At 39.5% G+C, this 18594-nt stretch overlaps 1 protein-coding gene across 5 annotated transcripts in view; it reads right to left on the reverse strand.

The window, feature by feature from the left end:
* Positions 1-3193: 3193 nt before the first annotated feature.
* The window catches only part of ULK4 (unc-51 like kinase 4), a 447445-nt gene continuing 432044 nt past the window's right edge, over positions 3194-18594 (reverse strand). For all 5 annotated transcript variants that reach the window (XM_030551188.1, XM_030551184.1, XM_030551185.1 and 2 more), the window contains exons 36-37: positions 6436-6524; positions 3194-4064 (exon numbers count right to left, since the gene is read on the reverse strand). In XM_030551188.1, coding sequence (XP_030407048.1) covers positions 4001-4064; positions 6436-6524 — 153 coding nt within the window. In that variant the 3' untranslated portion in view covers positions 3194-4000. The remainder of the gene's footprint in view (positions 4065-6435; positions 6525-18594) is intronic.

The following is an 18594-nucleotide window of genomic DNA, read 5'->3' on the forward strand; positions in this document are numbered from 1 at the left end:
ACCTGTCTCCATTTATTTGAAATGGGAAATACATAACTTATAGCTGCATGGTTTTTCCCTACAAAACTAACTTAATGCAGCAATTTGACTACTTTATTTTTGACTGATTTATGCCATGTTACCCTTACTATATAAAATAACTTCAATAGTCTGCTCAGTTTAGAGGAAATCTGTGTGCTGCTAACTGAATTAGCATAGGGTGACTAAGCAAACTATTTGCAGTACTCCCCTGAAAGTTTTTAACCTACCACTGCACAATTGCATCAGATCTTGATACCTGTATATGCTGTAACACTTGATACTTGTTTCAGGGTTGATGCTCCGTATTCAGTCACCCCTGGCTTTAGTCTGGCTTTTTAATTGCTTTGCTCTGGCAAATGGAATCTGCAATTCTTCATGTGCTGTGTGTTACAAAGACACAATGCTGCTAAGTGAACTGAGCCAGCATTCATCGCCTAAATTTAAGGACCAGCCCCACAAACATTTTGGTCTGTGACTAAAAGCTAGCGCTGCCACTTTTTTGCACTGTTTTCAGAGAAATATAGACTACCTACACCAAGAAGCAAGTATCATCTAAGAGGGAAGAGATGTGTCCTAATTATGCCTCTGCCTTGATCTGAATTTAGATATTTGCTTCCCCTTATGGTGGAGCTTGCTTCACTAAACTTTTTTTTCCTAATAAAAACTTTAACTTAAACCTGTCTGTAAAATTTTTCAAACAAAGATGGTGAGTTAAAACATCTTTTCTGAAATATTTTCATAGCTGATGCATCAGCCCACAGCTTTGCTATTGTGGCAATTCTCACAATCAGGCACCACTCCCATTTACAGCACATACATGAAGATACCCCCCCTCCAAATATGTACATTTTTTTCCCCCTTCCCACTGTGGAGTCCGCAAAACATTTTACACCTAAATACCCCTCTTAACTGTGTAGCTTGAGCAAGATGGATCAGATTTTACTTTAGCACCAGTGTTCATAAACCCATTTGTCAGTTTCTTAGTGTTGACTAAGGGTGTGCATCCTCCCCTACAAATGAGTTAAGTGTAAACTGCTGCATGCTCTACTCTTTTTGCTTTAAATAAAGCTAGAGTTGTACTGGTAGTAAGCCTGCTTTTGATTGGATGGGTGCAGTTAATTACTAGCCCCTAAAAGCATGTAAAATGACAAGGGATTAGCAATCCCATACCTCAGGGCCAAGTCTAAGATAAAGGGTTTGCATGGTTTCAACCCCTAGTCTGCCACTGACCTAAACTGAGGAATGGCTTAAAAAAAAAAGTCCTAACTTTAGAAAGAAATGTCAACTTTTTTTTTTCCAGGGGTAACATACCAAGGAGGTGTTAAACAAAGGGGATGTTTGTGACCACTTTTTGTTTGAGAAGGACTTAAAGAGCTAGACTTAGACAAGAGAGCAGCTATCACCTACTGGTAGGTTGAGATGTATAATTTATCCACTCTCAGGAAAAGGACACACTAGTAGGCAGACTTGCTGATGGAATGCTGGTATTGCAGGACTATTTTGAAAAGATTTCCTCCAGTTGACTGCAATGAAATATGGAGGGGTGCTGTTGGCAACTTTTAAGCAGAGGTAAAACATTAGACAACTTACTGAAGATTGTTACTACCATTTACCCCCTGCAGGGGGTCAGGCTATGCTTCAGTGTCACAATTTCTGATTCCTGGTAACTACAGTTGCCCTGAGGGTGGCAAGCCAGCCTCTGCTATGCTAAAGGTGTATTTAAAAAAAAAAAAAGGAGCTGGGGCATCCAGCTAGCTAGGTGCATTTAAGGTTGCAGCAGGACTTGCTCCAAAACTATGGAAATACGGGAAGGAATGTAGGAGTCTTAGCCCCTTACTGCTAATATACTCATAAGACATCTCTTGCCAGCTCCCAATGCCAATTTACATGTGGTTTTTATTTTTATTTTTTTTTGTTTTAAAGCAACCCAACACTATGTAGCTTTTTTATAGATCAGCACACAGGACTGTAACATCCCCCATACACTGACACCAATTCTGCCTTCACCCTGCTGAGGTTACTGCTTAATGCAAAAACCTTGATGAAGTATCTGTTCAAGAGGGTGTGTAATATCCACATAGGCAGTTTGAAAGTGGAAAACTAATTATGTCCAAGCTTTGACAGTTTTGGCTGCATGCAGTGATGCAACCTTAACTGTCACTATTCTAAGGTTTTTGTTTTTAACAAAATAGGCCACTTCCTCTCACAATTATCCTGCTTTTTATTTAGAATAACATATCCAAACAGTTTCAATCTTACCTGTGGTTGGGAGCATCTAGTGCAGAAAAACTCAAATTTGATTCTAAGATGAAAAAAGCCATTCCTTTGAGCTCAGTGTACATTAGTGTAAGGTCTGATCAGATGGCTTGAAAATAACCTTTTCTATAGAATCTTTTAATACCCATCTAAAATAGCAAAGTTTAAAAAAACCTTACTGCAACTGATTTACTGGGGCTGCCAAGTGAAACATGAGGAACCTAACAAGTCAAGTCCATTTTTTCAAATGCTAGGCATTTAATGCAACCAATACATGTCAGGACACCATGCTAGGGCATGCATACCTGTCATTTAGAACCCAAGGCTGGGCTTAATGTACTTAAGGATACCCCTGAGGGAGGCATTGGGAATGGCAACTTCCTTTAACATAGACCAATGAAGCACTATGGCTACCTAGTCTGTCAATAGTCACCATGTACCTTTGAAGAAGGACTTCTAGTCACTTAAATAGGAACTAGACTAAAAACAAATCTAGTGACTTATGCAATATTCTTAACTTTTCCTGCACTTGTAAACAAGATGTTAATTTAAAAAAAGTGATTTCAATGTGGACAGTGTGATACTTGTTCTGTTAGCACTGATCTTTCCATGTCCAACTCAGAAAATTTCAAAGCCCAAGAAACAGTCAGTATGAGACCTGCTAATGAAAAGTAAAAATAATTACTATCAAGCTTCAATGTCTCATCTAAATTCAGTAGCTATCCTACTGCTTTACTTTTGCAGGCAAATGTCAGAGTAGGCATTTAACCCTCCTGTGAAATTAATGCTAACTTTGTAATTGGTTACAATCACTACTGTGGCAAATATGTCAAAACAAGCACAACTCTGTGGAAGAATTAAGTAGGAGAGTGAGGGAGAACATTCAAACAAATCTACTAGAGGTAGCTTGGTCTGTCTCAGTTTGAAATTTTTTAATTAACATTTTCCTTACAGTCAAAACAGAGTCTGGAATATACATCAAAATAGTTTAAGAAAAGTGCCACAAGTTGAGTTGTTTATAGGGCAATTATTAACCAGAAATCACTGTGCTATAGAAGTGCAAAGTCATTTATTGTACCCTTTTAACCAGAACACTATTTGGTTTTGCAAATTGCCTTTAAACTACATGACTAGGTGCCAGAAGATTTGGGTTCTGTTCCTGGCTCTATCCCAGACGTTCTGTGGGACATTTGGTAATCCTCATTTTCCATCTGTCAATGGGGATGATACCAACTCCCTGCAGTGTTTTCAGATTGAGTTAACATTTGCAAAGCACTTCAGAAAATTTTACATGTGCAAAAGTATTCTACAGATTGTTATGGGTGATGTGTCAAATGAGGATGATCAGCTGAGGCATTCTTGGAAAATATACAATTCAGGTGGAATGAAAAATGCTTCTCCCCTAAACATATTTGTGAAAGAAATGGAATTTTTCTAATTTATATTCTTCAATACATGGCTGTAGGAAACTTAAAAAATCCCCTCAAACCATAGGTTGTGCTAATTTAAGCAAGATAATGGACAAATGCTCATTCTTTTCCCCCCGTTTTTCCTTATACAGATAAGAAAGTAAATACATACACACGTTAGATTTCTTATCAAATTCAGACTACAACACTCATTCATAAATATCCTAAAGCAAGACTGAGGAATTCACCATGCCAGTGTTTTGGGCATTCAGTCAGGACTGTGGAGTGATGATTGATCTGGTAGCCTTGATCTTTTAGCGTCCAACTGTTCTAAGGATTTCAAAAGCCAAGGAAGCAACAGCAATATCGGCATGGGAGCTGGGAAAGAAGAAAACAAAGATAGTAATCTTCAAGGTAAAACACCTCATCTAAATTCTGTAGTTGTCCTACACATGAGACTTTTCACTTGTGCTGGAAAGTGCCTGATGAGGGAATCCACTTTGGATAACTAAACCAGTTTTCTGTTAGGATACTATGGATATTTCAACATGTAGCAAGTCACGTATATCAGTGTGATCCCTTGAGTTCATGTTTACAGAACTGCTTCCTTGGTTCCTTGCTAAGTCTCACTCTGAAAAAGGGAAGATGTAATTATTACATTTTCTTCAATAGTTTGGTGGAAAAATGCCTCACATTTTTGTCATCTTTCCACATGCACTTTCCTTGTGAGGTAGAGTGAGTCTGTCAGAGGCAGCGCTGCTGAAGCATCTTTCTTTTTTTAACCTGCTACAGGAAAGGCAGATTTGTCCTTGCTGTACATAGTGCTGCACATTTCAGACCCAGTTCACTGCCTCTATCAGGGAGTGCAGTGGTTAGCTACCTCTCTTGTCTGCTAATAGTCTTCCAACCACTGATTGGGTGTTCACCCCACACAAAGCACTGCTGGCCTAGTGAAAGTTACTGCAGCTATGGGCTACCTTGACCTTAGAACATAAGAACGGCCATACTGGGTCAGACCAAAGCCCCATCTTGCCCAGTATCCTGTCTTCCAACAGTGGTCAATGCCAGGTGCTTCAGAGGGAATGAACAGAACAGGTAATCGTCAAGTGATCCATCCCCTGTCGCCCATTCCCAGCTTCTGGCAAACAGGCTAGGGACACAATCTCTGTCCATCCTGGCTAATAGCCATTGATGGAGCTATCCTCCATGAATTTATCTAGTTCTCTTTTGAACCCTGTTATAGTCTTGGCCTTTACAACATCCCCATGGTAAAGAGTTCCACAGGTTCACTGCGTTGTGTAAAAAAATACTTCCTTTTGTTTGTTTTAAACCTGCTCCCTACTAATTTCATTTGGTGCCCCCCAGTTCCTGTGTTATGAAGAGTAAATAACACTTCCTTATTTACTTTCTCCACACCAGTCATGATTTTATAGACCTCTATCACATCCCCCGTTAGTTGTCTCTTTTCCAAGCTGAAAAATCCCAGTTTTATTAATCTCTCCTCATATGGCAGCCATTCCATACCCCTAATAATTTTTGTTGCTCTCTTCTGAACATTTTCCAATTCCAATATATCTTTTTTGAGATGGGGCAACCACATCTGCACGCAGTATTCAAGATGTGGGCGTACCATGGATTTATATAGAGGCAATATGATATTTTCTGTCTTATTATTTATTGACTGTCTCTTTAGCTGATGGCACTAGTGACTCTTTTAGGGGGGTTGCCATTTTATTTCACCCTGGTAATGTAGTTGCTAATAGGAAATTCAACTCAGCACTTGAGGGGCAGCAGATTTCTGAAAACTTGATTTATGGTAAGTTCTGTTTCCTTCTCCACACCACTTCTATCCCACAACTTCATAAACCCCTCCATCACGGTACCAGTGGTTGTTACATTTCCCCAAACATCTCCCTTCCAAAAAATAATACAACTTACTCTACAATAGAGTTGAGAGGCCAATTTTCATAACTCCACACCTTAAACAGAGCCTACAACATTGACTCATACAAAGCTTGCATTTATATGCACAAAGGACACCAGGAAGATTCTTGAAGCATCACAAAAAATCATCTATAAACTTTACATGGGAACCATTTCAGCCAGCAGTGAAATGCAGCCTAGCAGTTCACAGCAGCAGTGAACAATGTTTTAAGGAGAAGAGAACAAAAACATGTCCATTTGACAGTGCAAGGGGCATTAGGTAGGTAGTGTTGAGATTTGACCAGCCACTGGGATTAACACTTCTATCCTTACAAAGAACGCCAAGGCACTTTTCAGAAGCAGTCAGGACCTCAGTTTTAAGCCTTAGCTGAAAGACAGCTGGCATTCTTAGAAGAATATTTCTTGTCCTCAGCTGTGCATTTGAAAGGATTTTGCTTTTACCATCACCATTACTTTGAGAAAGGGCACAAAGCCATGTTGTGCTGCCAGTACACTGTACAGGGGAACAATAAACCAGTATCTGGTTATGAAGAGGTGAGCTGTTAACAAAAAGAAAAAAAGATTGTGTGACAGAGCTATGGCCTAGCCACATCTGGGATCAAAGTACACCTCAACAACAGCAACAAAAAAAGTAAAAAAGCTTTGAATAAAGGGAGTTTTGAGGACAGGAGTATTCGGGAGGGAGGGCTAGTAACAGGAGAAGCTTGTAGTACACATGAGGCGATTACAAGAGAGACCATCTCAGACAAAAGGGGAGGTGTGTGCTCTCAGCCCTGGAAATTCCTGAAAGCCCAAGGGAACTCACCTGGCAGTTTGGGCCAGTCTCTCTAGAATGTGGATAAGACTGTCACCATCAGTCTTCAGGCTCTCGGAGTGCTTCTTGTTTGAAGTTACCTGGAATGAAAAGAGAGAACAGTTATCAAAGGCTTAGTGAGCAATTCTTCCTTGTCTTTTTTTTTTTTTGGAGGGGGGGGGGGAGAAAGCAGGGAGGAGGACAGAAACAAGTTATAGCAATTGTTACAGTTTGAAATGGAATGTGACATTACAGAGACCCAACAAAAGTAAACTCCTTTACTGAACAAGATTGGATTTTAATTGCAGAATGTCTGAAGTGTCTTAAACAAGATTCATTCTTGTTCTGTATCCCTGCATGTGTGAAAATTCACAGATCATAGTCCACTAACCCTGAGTAACTGGTTTTCATTGTTACTATCAATGCAACTAAGAGCATATCCATTTATTTTGAACGTCAGGGAAATTTTCAAGACAAAATAATTTTTTTTTCCCACTTGAGGGGAAAATGAACAGTCAGCCTTGTATCAATCAGCCTTGAGGTTACTTATCTGGATTATAAAATGTTAGGTTTGTTATGGGCACATTGAGGAAGCTGGTTTAAAAATCACTGCTTTGTGGGAATTGCTCATACAAGTTGTTCCTTCCAGATGGGACCATTACCATTTATCAGATATAAGAAACACTAAATGTACACAGCAGCATAATTACCTTCTGTCTATACAACAAAAAAATGAATGGCAAATCCTGCAAACCTTTCTGTGATGGATTAACGCTGGTTCCAGCTGACCTTGTAACGCTTATATGTGTTGTACCTGTTTTATCACAGTGCCACTCTTAAGAACTATAACTTCTGATGTGCCAGGAAGCTGCAAGTGGCTTCCCATTTCCTGATTAGTTAATCATGCTGATGGGAAGGTCAAAGGATGACATGAAATGGAATCACATGCTTCGCATGGTGGCCATTGAATACCTGACAAATTGCTTAAGGAGCACTACTGGTACATTCCACATACATCCCAGGAAATCTGGATATGGGTTGCCACCTGCAAAGGCTATTGATTGGCCACTAACAGTTCAGAAGTTACTGCTTGAAATCACAATTTTGAATCCTAAAATTGGCAGGGAGCTATAACATATAACATCCCATGGCTGACCCTCTTTAACGCTGATCAGACATAGGCCGCTATGCCTATAAATATCCCTTTTTTAAAGCTAGAGAGAAGCTGTATTTACTGCTGCTACCATGCCAGAAACTGTGCCAGCATTTATCCTACTACATCAGTGTCACTTACACTTGTAATCCAAACAGCCTATAGTTACACTATACAAAGAATGGGGGTTTCTTTGCATTAACTAAAATCTTCCCTCCCTAATTGGACAAAACAGTAAATTCATTACCTATGTACAAATCCATCCTCAGGTACTCATGCTGTCACAAGTACTTCAGCCTTTCTACACTCTAGAGGCTTATATCAGAACAGCTCAATTTACTGTTCAGTAATCCACCTCTATTTCTCATCCTCGAGATACAGAATATTTGTGTAGTTTGTGTTCTGAATTATAGAACTCTAAACAAAGACAACACACTGGACCAACCAACATTATAAAACACTTTCCTTGCTCTGAACAGCTTTAATCACAAGACCAGCCTTTCTCTTCCTGCAATCCCCACCCTCCCTCACTACATACCTTCCAACTTCTGCAACTACTGAGGCGGGGATCCACAGACACCAGCCTCATTCACCGCACAACTCTGATTCAACCCCAAAGCACCCTATGCACTGAATGAGGCAGGAGTCCTGTGTGGAAAAATGTTTGTGATCATGTAAGTAAGGCTGTATAATCATCCATATGCAGGAGACAGTTGAATTAAGGCTGCATGGGCACCATCCATTCTGGCATTTCCTAACACTTGTGTGTTTGACCTTGCAATCTGAACAACCTTTTAACGTAGTGGATTTTGAATGTTCAGACTGAACATGCCCAGTTTTTTGTTTAACCTTTCCTCATATTTTATCAGTTTTGTTGCTCGCCTCTGGACTCTCTCCAATTTGTCCACATCTATCCTGAAGTGTGGCACGTAGAACTGGACACAATACTCCAGCTAAGGCCTCACCAGTGCCAAGTAGAGTGGGACAATCACCTCTTGTCTCTTGCACATGACACTCCTGTTAATACCTCCCCCCCAGAACATTAGTATTTTTTGCAGCTGCATCACATTGTTGGCTCATATTTAATTTGTGCTCTACTATAATTCCAAGATCCTTTTTAGCAGTATTACTGCCTAGCCAATTATTCACCATTTTGTAGATGCACATTTGATTTTTTTCTTCTGAAGTATAGTACTTTGCATTCATCTTTATTGAATTTCATCTTGTTGATTTCAGACCAATTCTCCAATTTGTTAAGGTCATTTTGAATTCTAATCTTGTCTTGGAAAGTGCTTGCAACTCCTCCCAGTTTGGTGTATCCAGCAAATTTTATAAGCATACTCTCCACTCCATTATCCACGTCATTAATGAGAATGTTGAATAGTATCGGATCCAGAACAGACTCCTGCAGGATCCCACTACATACGTCCGCCCACTTAGACAGTAAACTATTGATAATCATTCGTTGAGTATGATCTTTAAACCAGTTGTGCACCTACCTTAAAGTAATTTTGTCTAAACCATGTTTCCCTAGTTTGCTTATAAGAATGTCATGTGGGACTATGTCAAAATCCTTACTAAAATCAAGATATATGACCTCTATAGTTTCCCCCCATCCAGTAGGCCAGTAACTATCAAAAAAGAAAGTTAGGCTGGTTTGGCATGACAAATCCATGTTGGCTGGACCCCTATTTTCCTTTGGGGGTCTCATGACTTGATTGTTTAATAATTTGTTCCAATATTTTTCCAGGTATCAAAAGTTCAGCTCACTGGTCGATAATTCTCTGGGTCCTCTTTGTTCCTCTTTTTATTGACAGGTACTGTGTTTTCCCTTCTCCAGTCCTCTGGGATCTCACCCATCTGCTCCATGAGTTCTCAAAGATCATCACTATTGGTTCTGAGATTGCATCAACCAGCTCCTTAAATGCCATAGGGTGAATTTCATTAGGCTCTGCTGGTTTTACTACCTCTAACTTATCTTAGTATTCTGTAACCTGTTCTTTTCCTTTTCTGGCTTTTGTTCCTTCTGCCTTGTTAATGTTATGTTAAGCAAATGGTCACAATGAACTTTTTTTTTAGTGAAGAACTGTTAGTTTCCCATATACATCTTAAATAAAGACCAACCAAAACAAATTTAAGGGACAAATTTTCAAAGAGGCTTCAAACGGATCTGAGAAACATACATGACCAATTTTTGTGCTATCTGATAACTGGAACACAGAATGATGTGCTTCTCACCCTCCATTAGGAAACGTATCCATATCACACAGCGAACTGGGGAGAGGATCAATACTGTAACAACAGAGAAGTTCCAGATCAGGTGTGAGGTGAATTGGCTGAGCGGTGTGGTATAGCTTGGATAGCACTTGCCAATATTATGGCTATCTTTTTGCCAGTACCATCTTACTTACACCAACAAGCAATACAATTTGCTTTTGCCAAACTGGTTTTTTTTTAAGTTAGCTTTACCGAGTGTTATTGTTCCAAGTGTTGCTAGAGGGCTGTTGAGACATAAGATGTTAGATCTCGCCTAATGTAAAGGCTATGTAGAAAAAACCTGGTTGAGCTCAGGAATCATTCTTTAGCAAATAGAACCAGGACAAAAACAATTTTCAATATACTGTATTCTTATTGAAAAGTTGATGTACAATCATAATCTTTTGTCTTCTGAGTGGTTTTCAGATGACAATAAATATTAATACAATATGTATAATAAGAACATTACAAGCATTTTTTTCACACATTTTATTCTTTCTTCCACCACACATCTCCATGTGCCTTGACCTGTTCTATTTTTAAGGGTTTCATTATGTTCCTAACAAATAGTCTAAAGGTCTCTTTTAATAATGGTGATTTGTTGTGGTGGGTTATAAGACATTGTTCAATGACTTACAATCAGTAGTTGTTCCTTTAATTAAAAATGTAATTAAATCTCAGTTTAGTTGCACACTCATTGCAATTTAATAAGAATTTCAAAATGACTTTTCTTTATGAAGCTAATAACCAAACAGCAGGCTTTCTCTGTTCAATTCTATTAAGCAAAGATGAGTCATAAAGAACATCATAATTGAGATGTAAATATCATTAGTTCCTAAAATACAGAAGAGCTGTTCAGGTAATACAGTGCTGCTAAAGACAAGTGCATGTAGCATGCAGGAAAATGTATGAAATACAAAAATGATTGAAAGCACTTTATTACAGTGCTAATGAGCTGAGTGAAGCTGGAGTTCTGATTTAACTCACATTGGTTTTTGTCCAGTTTCATTCTCAGAACAAGACAATTGCAAAAACTGGGCATAGTTTTACACTATCTGGAAAGATAAGGAATCTTTTCTCTTCTTAAGGTCTACGGCTTTATGACACTGAACTGTTTTCTGCAATTTGTCACAACTTGCGACTTTAATTTACGAGTCACTTCAGTATCAATTAACCTCTCTTTTTAAAGTGAGCTGCAAGCTTGCTGTCTCTGTAGGAAAATTATATTGATATGGTGAGAAAATGCAAAATTGTTAATTGGGTAAACAAAGAGGGCCCTTTTCACACTAAAAAACTTACTTTATCAGTTTTTTTAAAAATCAGAAAGCAAGACAGACCCCAGAACCATACTCAGATGCACTCAAATTATCTTCACAAATATGGATAGTATGCATGCAAATAATTGCAAATACAAACAGCTATTCTGATGCCAAATGACTGATTTTCACAAGGCATTGCAGTAATTGCATACAGAAATATAAGTGCACCATTGCACATGTACCTTGGACTTCTCTTTTTACCAGTTTGGCACTTTATGTGGATCCCATAATGGTATGTCACCATACTTTTTCCTTGAGGTCTCATATAACTACAGGTACATCTTTACTGTATGCGTCTGATAAAACTACAGCCACATGCTGCCGATGTCACAGCAACTTATGGAAACTACAAAAGCTCCCTGACTTATGCAAGCATTCTGTTCCGGGATGCCTTGTGTAAGTTGAATTTTGTGTATGTTGAATGTATCTCTGACAACTATGTAAAAAAAAAAAAAAAAAAAAAGGAAGCTTATGGAACTTTTTCTGTAAGTCTGGATTTCTGTAACTTGGGGAGTGTCTATGTTATTCAGTCTCCAAGGCTGTCAGTCCTGCATCTTCTCATAAGCACTACATTAACTAAATAAAGCATATCACCTAGTTTGCCATTCACAATTCATATGGAACAGGGTCAGAACCACTTTGCTTTTTGGTCTTATAGCCCAGAACCATAGAATATCAGGGTTGGAAGGGACCTCAGGAGGTTATCCAGTCCAACTCCTGGCTCAAAGCAGGACCAATCCCCAGACAGTTTTTTACCCCAGATCCATAAATGGCCTCTTCAAGGATTGAGCTCACAACCCTGGGTTTAGCAGCTGAATGCTCAAACCACTGAGCTATCCCTCCCCCTGTGAGATAGAGGCATATTCAGGGCACCACATACATTTATAGAAAATGGAAACTGATTAGTCACTTGATCTTGTCCCTATTTTTTATATACATAAAAATACTCCTCCTTTCTTCAGGCCTGTATAGTTGGTCTTAAGATGGTAAGATACCTTAAGTTTGCATAATCATTTGTATTACAGTATTCCCTAAAATCCCAGGACAGAATGAGTGCTAGGCATTGTACAAACACAGCTTGTGACTCAAACAGCTTGCAATCTTATTTACATTGTTGTTATTCTGACCTCTCCACCTGTTGCACCTTAGAATCATATGCATTTCATAGAATATCAGGGTTGGAAGGGACCTCAGGAGGTCATTTGGTCCAACCCCGTGCTCAAAGCAGGACCAATCCCCAGACAGATTTTTACCCCAGATCTATAAATGGTCCCCTCAAGGATTGAACTCACAACCTTAGGTTTAAGCTATCCCTTCCCTTAAACTAAGTTTGTGCAGAGACTGTGTCCTCAGTTTGTCAGTAAGAACTTAGCAAGGTTCATAACCCCGATACAAGTCTTTGTGCTGCTCCAGTGGTGGAAAAGGCCTGTAAAATTTGCCCTAACTAGGCAACTGTGAATTCCCCTAGTGAATCTATGAGTTGCTTGGTATCAGTACAACAAGTTCTGCCACTCCATCCTGGTCTTTCTCCCTCCCCGCCCCCAAGCAAGAGGTTGTCAGTGGCATGGTCACTGCCTTCAACACCTGACAAGTAAAACAGCCCCTGGGAAGCTGTTACTGCAGGCAAATTTTACAGTAGTCCTTGTGGCTTCAAGATCTTCTTCTGTCAGCGCCCAGAGTGGCCCCTGGCAGCTCCAGGAATTGATGGACAGTAAAAATGAAGTACAATGTTTGCAAACATGTCTCATGATATTTTATTTATTGGTAGATATTTCTATTTGCATTTTCTCCTACCATGAGACAGAGAGCACATACTATGATTGTTCTCACCATAGACTTAAAAAAACAGCAGCATCTGTTTATTTAGAACATCAACAAAGCACGTCCGTACTGTTATAATTTTAAAATGGTGGTAGAGAGGTCTACAGCCTATGGAGATCAGCAGAGGGACACTCTCAGTCACGCTCAATTACTTACTATTTAAAAAGAAAAAAAAACAAAATTCTTAACACACTATAAAATTGTACAAACCTAATGTACCAAGTTTGAAACAGTACTCATTGGAGTGGCCCACATGTATCTTTATTACCTATGAGTAGTAGAAGAACTAATTTGGAACTTGAGAAAATATTTCTGATACTCCCCCGCATCATTATGCATTTTCTTACTACTCTCTTCTCTGTTAATATTTTGGACGGGGAGGGAGATATACAAATGCATGCGTGGCAACAGCAAAGCAAGTTGAGCAGGTTTAGTTTGTGTTACTAATTGCCAGCTTCTATGAACAGGCCTAGGCAATGCTGATGGACCATAAAAACAAGAAATGAAAATTATAAAAGCATGAGTGTTCCAGGTGTTCTTTGGCAAACATCATTATAGGCATGCACTCCATCTACAGAGATTAGAAAGACTTTGTGGCTTTCAGATCTTGTAAATACATGTAAAAACAAGCCGGTATCTGTGACAATAAACCTACATCAGGAAGCTTAGCTTAAGAACTCAAACACCTTTTTTTTGCTCTTTATGAGTGAAATCCTGGCTTCATTAAAGTCAATGGCAAAACTCCTTTTGACGTCAATAGGGCCAGCATTTCATTCTACCTATCTTGCACCCTTTTCGCGCGTGCGCATGTGTTTACACAGACATCTTTATTATGAGTTCAAAGCAATTTCCAGTGGTGACTTGTGACTACAGCAACTCCCTGACATTTTAAAAGTCAGATGGACGTCGGGACTGTTGGGGCAAGAGAAAGGGAATTGCTGGACTACACTTGTGAACGCTACTTCACCTTGGATCTTTCTTTGCACCCTCCAATTTGAATGTACCCCCTCTTCCTCAATATGCATAAACACATACACAGACTAACCTCGGGGTTATTGCAAATCTTGAAAAGTCACAAAATTGCTAACTGGCAACTGTTTTCTACTCTCCTTCAGGACGTACAAATGTCTTTATTACCCAGAAAATATCCATTATTACTGCAGTTTCTGTCCATTATAACAGTGAGTTAAAAGAGTTCAGTTTTATTTAGTTGGGTAGGGGAATCTCTTTGTGTCTCTTCTTAACTACTGTCATAATAACTGCATCCAATATAAGTGAACTGCAGTTGTTAATGGACAAAAAGAGTCTGAGGTTTCCTGCTCATAGCAGAAATATATGTTGTTACAGACTGTCTAGAGAGGGTTGTAGGAAACTCCCATACAGTGGTACAGTGTTCCCTGGGATACACATAAAGGAGTAATATCAGATTAAAAAGTAAACATTTGCCACCCTGTCACTGGGTGATCTCATCCACAAACTTCACCTATCATCTCTATGCTGATGACTCACAGATCTACCTCTCCAGACTTGTCTGCTTCTATCCAAAAAGAGATCCCAGCCTTTCTTTCTGATGTCTCCTCATGGATGTCCAGATGTCAACTTAAGCTCAACATAGCCAAAATACAGCTCTTAATCTTTCCCCACAAGGCCTCCTCACTCCATCCTTTCACAGTCACCATGGACACCACCATCATCATTCCTGTCACCGAAGCCCATACCTGGGTGTTACCTTCAGCTCAGCCCTCTCTCTAGGTCCAGGCCGAGTCTAAATTTTATTACTTTTTTCTGCATATCTCTGAGATCTGGTCTTTCCTCTCTACCCACATAGCTAAATCTCTCATCTTCTTGTATCGTCACTTATCTCTGTTCAAAATGATGCTGCAAAGATCATTTTCCTGGCTCATAGATTTGATCCCATCACTTTGAGTCCCTCCACTGGTGCCCCTTTCTCCATTGCATCACACACAAACTTCTCATCTTCATTTTTAAGGCCCCTCACAGCCTATCCCTGCTCTATATACTGTCTTTTATATGATATTGATGTTGACCCCTGCATCTATTTGACCAATGATGGCAACCTTCAGGTCCAATTTGTTAAATTTTCAAATAAGACTGTCATGCATTCTCCCATGCTGCCCCTTACATTTTGGAAGAGTTTCCTGTGAACATCTGCCAAAACCACCTCATTATCCTCCTTAAAAATCTCCTCTTCTGTGATGTCTGCAGAAAAACTGGAACTTGGTTAGGCAGCTCTCGTGCTATGACCACTGCTAATTACGCTGATTCATTCTGTCTCATTGTTACCTTATGCATTCCCTGCCTATATGTTGTAACCACCTGCTGCCTTTTGTCTCGTACTTAGCTTGTAAGCTCCTGGGGGTAGGGGCAATCTTTTTTTTTTGCATAGTACAGCGCTTGACACAATGGAGCCCTGGTCCATGACTTGGTGCTACCCCAGTATAAATAAATACATACAATAAATAATAGTAATAACCATTACCAAACAGCTATGACAAATATCTCCTGTTCTCACTATAGAGAAAGCCAATGGCAACTGCACATTCCATTGAGTGATAACTGTTGGGAAATGCTTACTTGTTAATGGTGACTATTGTACTGTAGGAGTATTCAAGTGAGTGAGCGATTAAGAAATGCTTGAGTATCTAAGGACAACAGTATCCAAGAGGACATTCCTGTGCTATACAACAGACCCAGACGAATCTTCAAAACTGCAGGGCAGTGGCAGTTTGTCAAGGAATCTGATGCTTCTCCAGCTTGGCATCTTCCTCTCTCTCATTCTGAAATGCTGATTTGGCACTCATGAAAGTAAGGGACTAATATCACTGACTTCAGCAGAGCATAGCATGACCACATGCCGTGCAAGCTTCCCCACTGCATTTCAAGCCTGACCTAAATCCTTAGCCTTTCCTGAGCAGAAAGCCAAAATGGAGAGTAAGCAGCAGTTCTGTGACATTAACAACATTCACTAGGGATGAAGATCAATCAGAAAACTCATTTTCACAAGTCCTAACCTGGATTTGAACCCAGGACTCCAGAGCTAAAAGCTTGTACAGAGCTAAACAGGAGTAGGAAGATGATGAGGCATGTTGAGAACTAAAGAAGATTATGAAAAATATATATGGGGGGGGGGGAATAACAACAAGAGTGATAAAATCTGTTAGAAAATCACGGTGGGCTATGATTTTGGGGCAAAATATTAAAAGCATTATACACTCTTTTCTCAGCAGGATCTTTAGGAAATATATGTACATTCCCTAGTTTCCAAGGGCTTATACAACTTGGAACTAGAACTCCTGAGCTTTTCATTAAGTACTAAACAGAGTCCTTTAAAGATTCTGATAAAAGGACAAAACTTATGTCTAAATATTTTCTTACAAATGTGATTAGTTTTGTGCTCTTTATCAAAAAAAAACCCAACAACAACAACAACTAAGTATGGAGATGACTGAGGAGGGATATCAGTCTCTAAAACACCAATTTATGAGGAAAATTATATTTTATGTAATGGTCCAATTTCCAAAAGATTGTGAACACTGTCATAAAAACAAATGGAGTCTCGATAACTACTCTAGTTTATTGTCATGTGTTTATTCTTTGCCTGGCTGGCAAAGAATAAGCAGGTAATCATTTGGTCTCAACTGACTTTGAAGAGGACTATTTTGGCTAATTTACGTTTTGTTTTGTTTTGAAACAAGCCAAGTTGTATTTAGATACCTTCACAGCAGCCAGTAAATCATGCATGTGTAATTACAGAGAAGCGGTCAAAAGGAAGTAATGGTGATGGGCACTACAAATAACACAGCAAGGCAATCTCAGCAGCATTTGCACTATGTAAAATTACAGTGCAGTGAAACACCAAACAAACATGGCAGTCCTTTTGTTCCCACAGCAGCACTGAATTAAGGCAAGAAGTGCTCCATAACAAAAACAACTGTAATAGACACAGAGATTTGTACTGGGTTGAAATTATGACTCAAACATAAACAAGATATCAGGTTTCAGAATCAGACAGTTTCACTGTACAACCCAAAGTGAAACATTCAGCCAAGAAGAGAGAGACCGTATTTCTCATAGCTGACAATGTCAATACTGCTTTGTTGGCCTGTTCTCATATTTACTCACAACCACACCGGCTCCCATTATTCAAATGCCAGAGCAGTGCCAACTCCTAGGGCTTCTGGAAAATGACTGCATTCCAAACAAGTGGGTAAGGAATGGCAACTTCTACTGGAACATAAGCCCATAATATTCTAGCTACTACTTGTTACTCTGTGAAAGTAGGATAAAGTCTCCTTCATTTGATTCTTCCTTAGTGTCATAAATTAATGGCAGCCTTTATGCATTCATGGAACCCTTTCATGCCAATACAGCTTGGTAAAAAAACAAAGATGGAAAGCAACAGCCCAGTTTTACACAGAAATAGACATATTTCCACAGATATAGTGCTTACGGACAAAACCATGGACAGGGTCCTGTCAGAATACTTGATGTAGTACAGGGGTCGGCAACCTTTCAGAAGTGGTGTGCCGAGTCTTCATTTATTCATGCTAATTTAAGGTTCCACGTGCCAGTAATACATTTTAACATTTTTAGAAGGTCTTTTTCTATAAGTCTATAATATATAACTAAACTATTGTTGTATGTAAATTAAATAAGGTTTTTAAAATGTTTAAGAAGCTTCATTTAAAATTAAATTAAAATGCAGAGCCCCCTGGACTGGTGGCCAGGACCCGGGCGGTGTGAGTGCCACTGAAAAATCAGCTCGCGTGCTGCCTTCGGCACCCATGCCATAGGTTGCCTACCCCGATGTAGTATATCCAGCAGAATGAGTAGGGCAACAGGCCAGGTTGCAGCCACATTGTTTCACAGCTACCACAGAGATCATTAAGCTTCATGTTGACTGTGCTTGCCCTCTCCCACATCACCGTCATCCACAATATCAGTACATTCCACAAAAGATTCTTCTCAATATGTTGTGAAAAGAGGGAAAAAACAAATGAGCTCTCATGTCATCTTTCCTTTATCTAAGGTCACTGTGGCATTTCCTTTTTTACAAGTGGTGTGGCTGGATTCCACATGGCCAGGCCCACCTCATCTACACCTGCTGCTGTTTTAGTGACATTAAGCAAATAATGATTTTACGATTCCACAGCCATTTTCTCCACTCCTGTCCCTCCCCTACACGGCTGATTTTATCACAGTTGCAATCAGTGATTGAGAAGAACAGTTTTGCCAGTGGCTCTTCTATGCCTTTATCAATTAGCTGAGTCCTAGCTCCAGGCAGTTCTCAGTGTGACATACAGACCTCTACAGCTGTCCCCAACACAATGCCATTTTACTGCTCTTTATAATCATTTTGCAAGGCATGAGTGAATGTAAACACTGCAGAGTTTCTTTGCTGCAACAAAAGGACACAAAGACAAGTAAAATGATTTCCAGTAATTACTTGTAATGACAAGAAACAACATAAATCATCTTTTTCTCTTCATACAGGCAGTAATAAGTGAAGTGCAATCATTTTCATTCTATCTTGTCCTGACCTGCCACCTCTAACGTGCACAATAGGTGCTTACTGTCATGGGTAGAAAGAAGGGTCAAGCC

Source organism: Gopherus evgoodei, chromosome 2 (genome assembly GCF_007399415.2).
Source record: "Gopherus evgoodei ecotype Sinaloan lineage chromosome 2, rGopEvg1_v1.p, whole genome shotgun sequence".
Taxonomy (NCBI): Eukaryota; Metazoa; Chordata; order Testudines; family Testudinidae; genus Gopherus; species Gopherus evgoodei.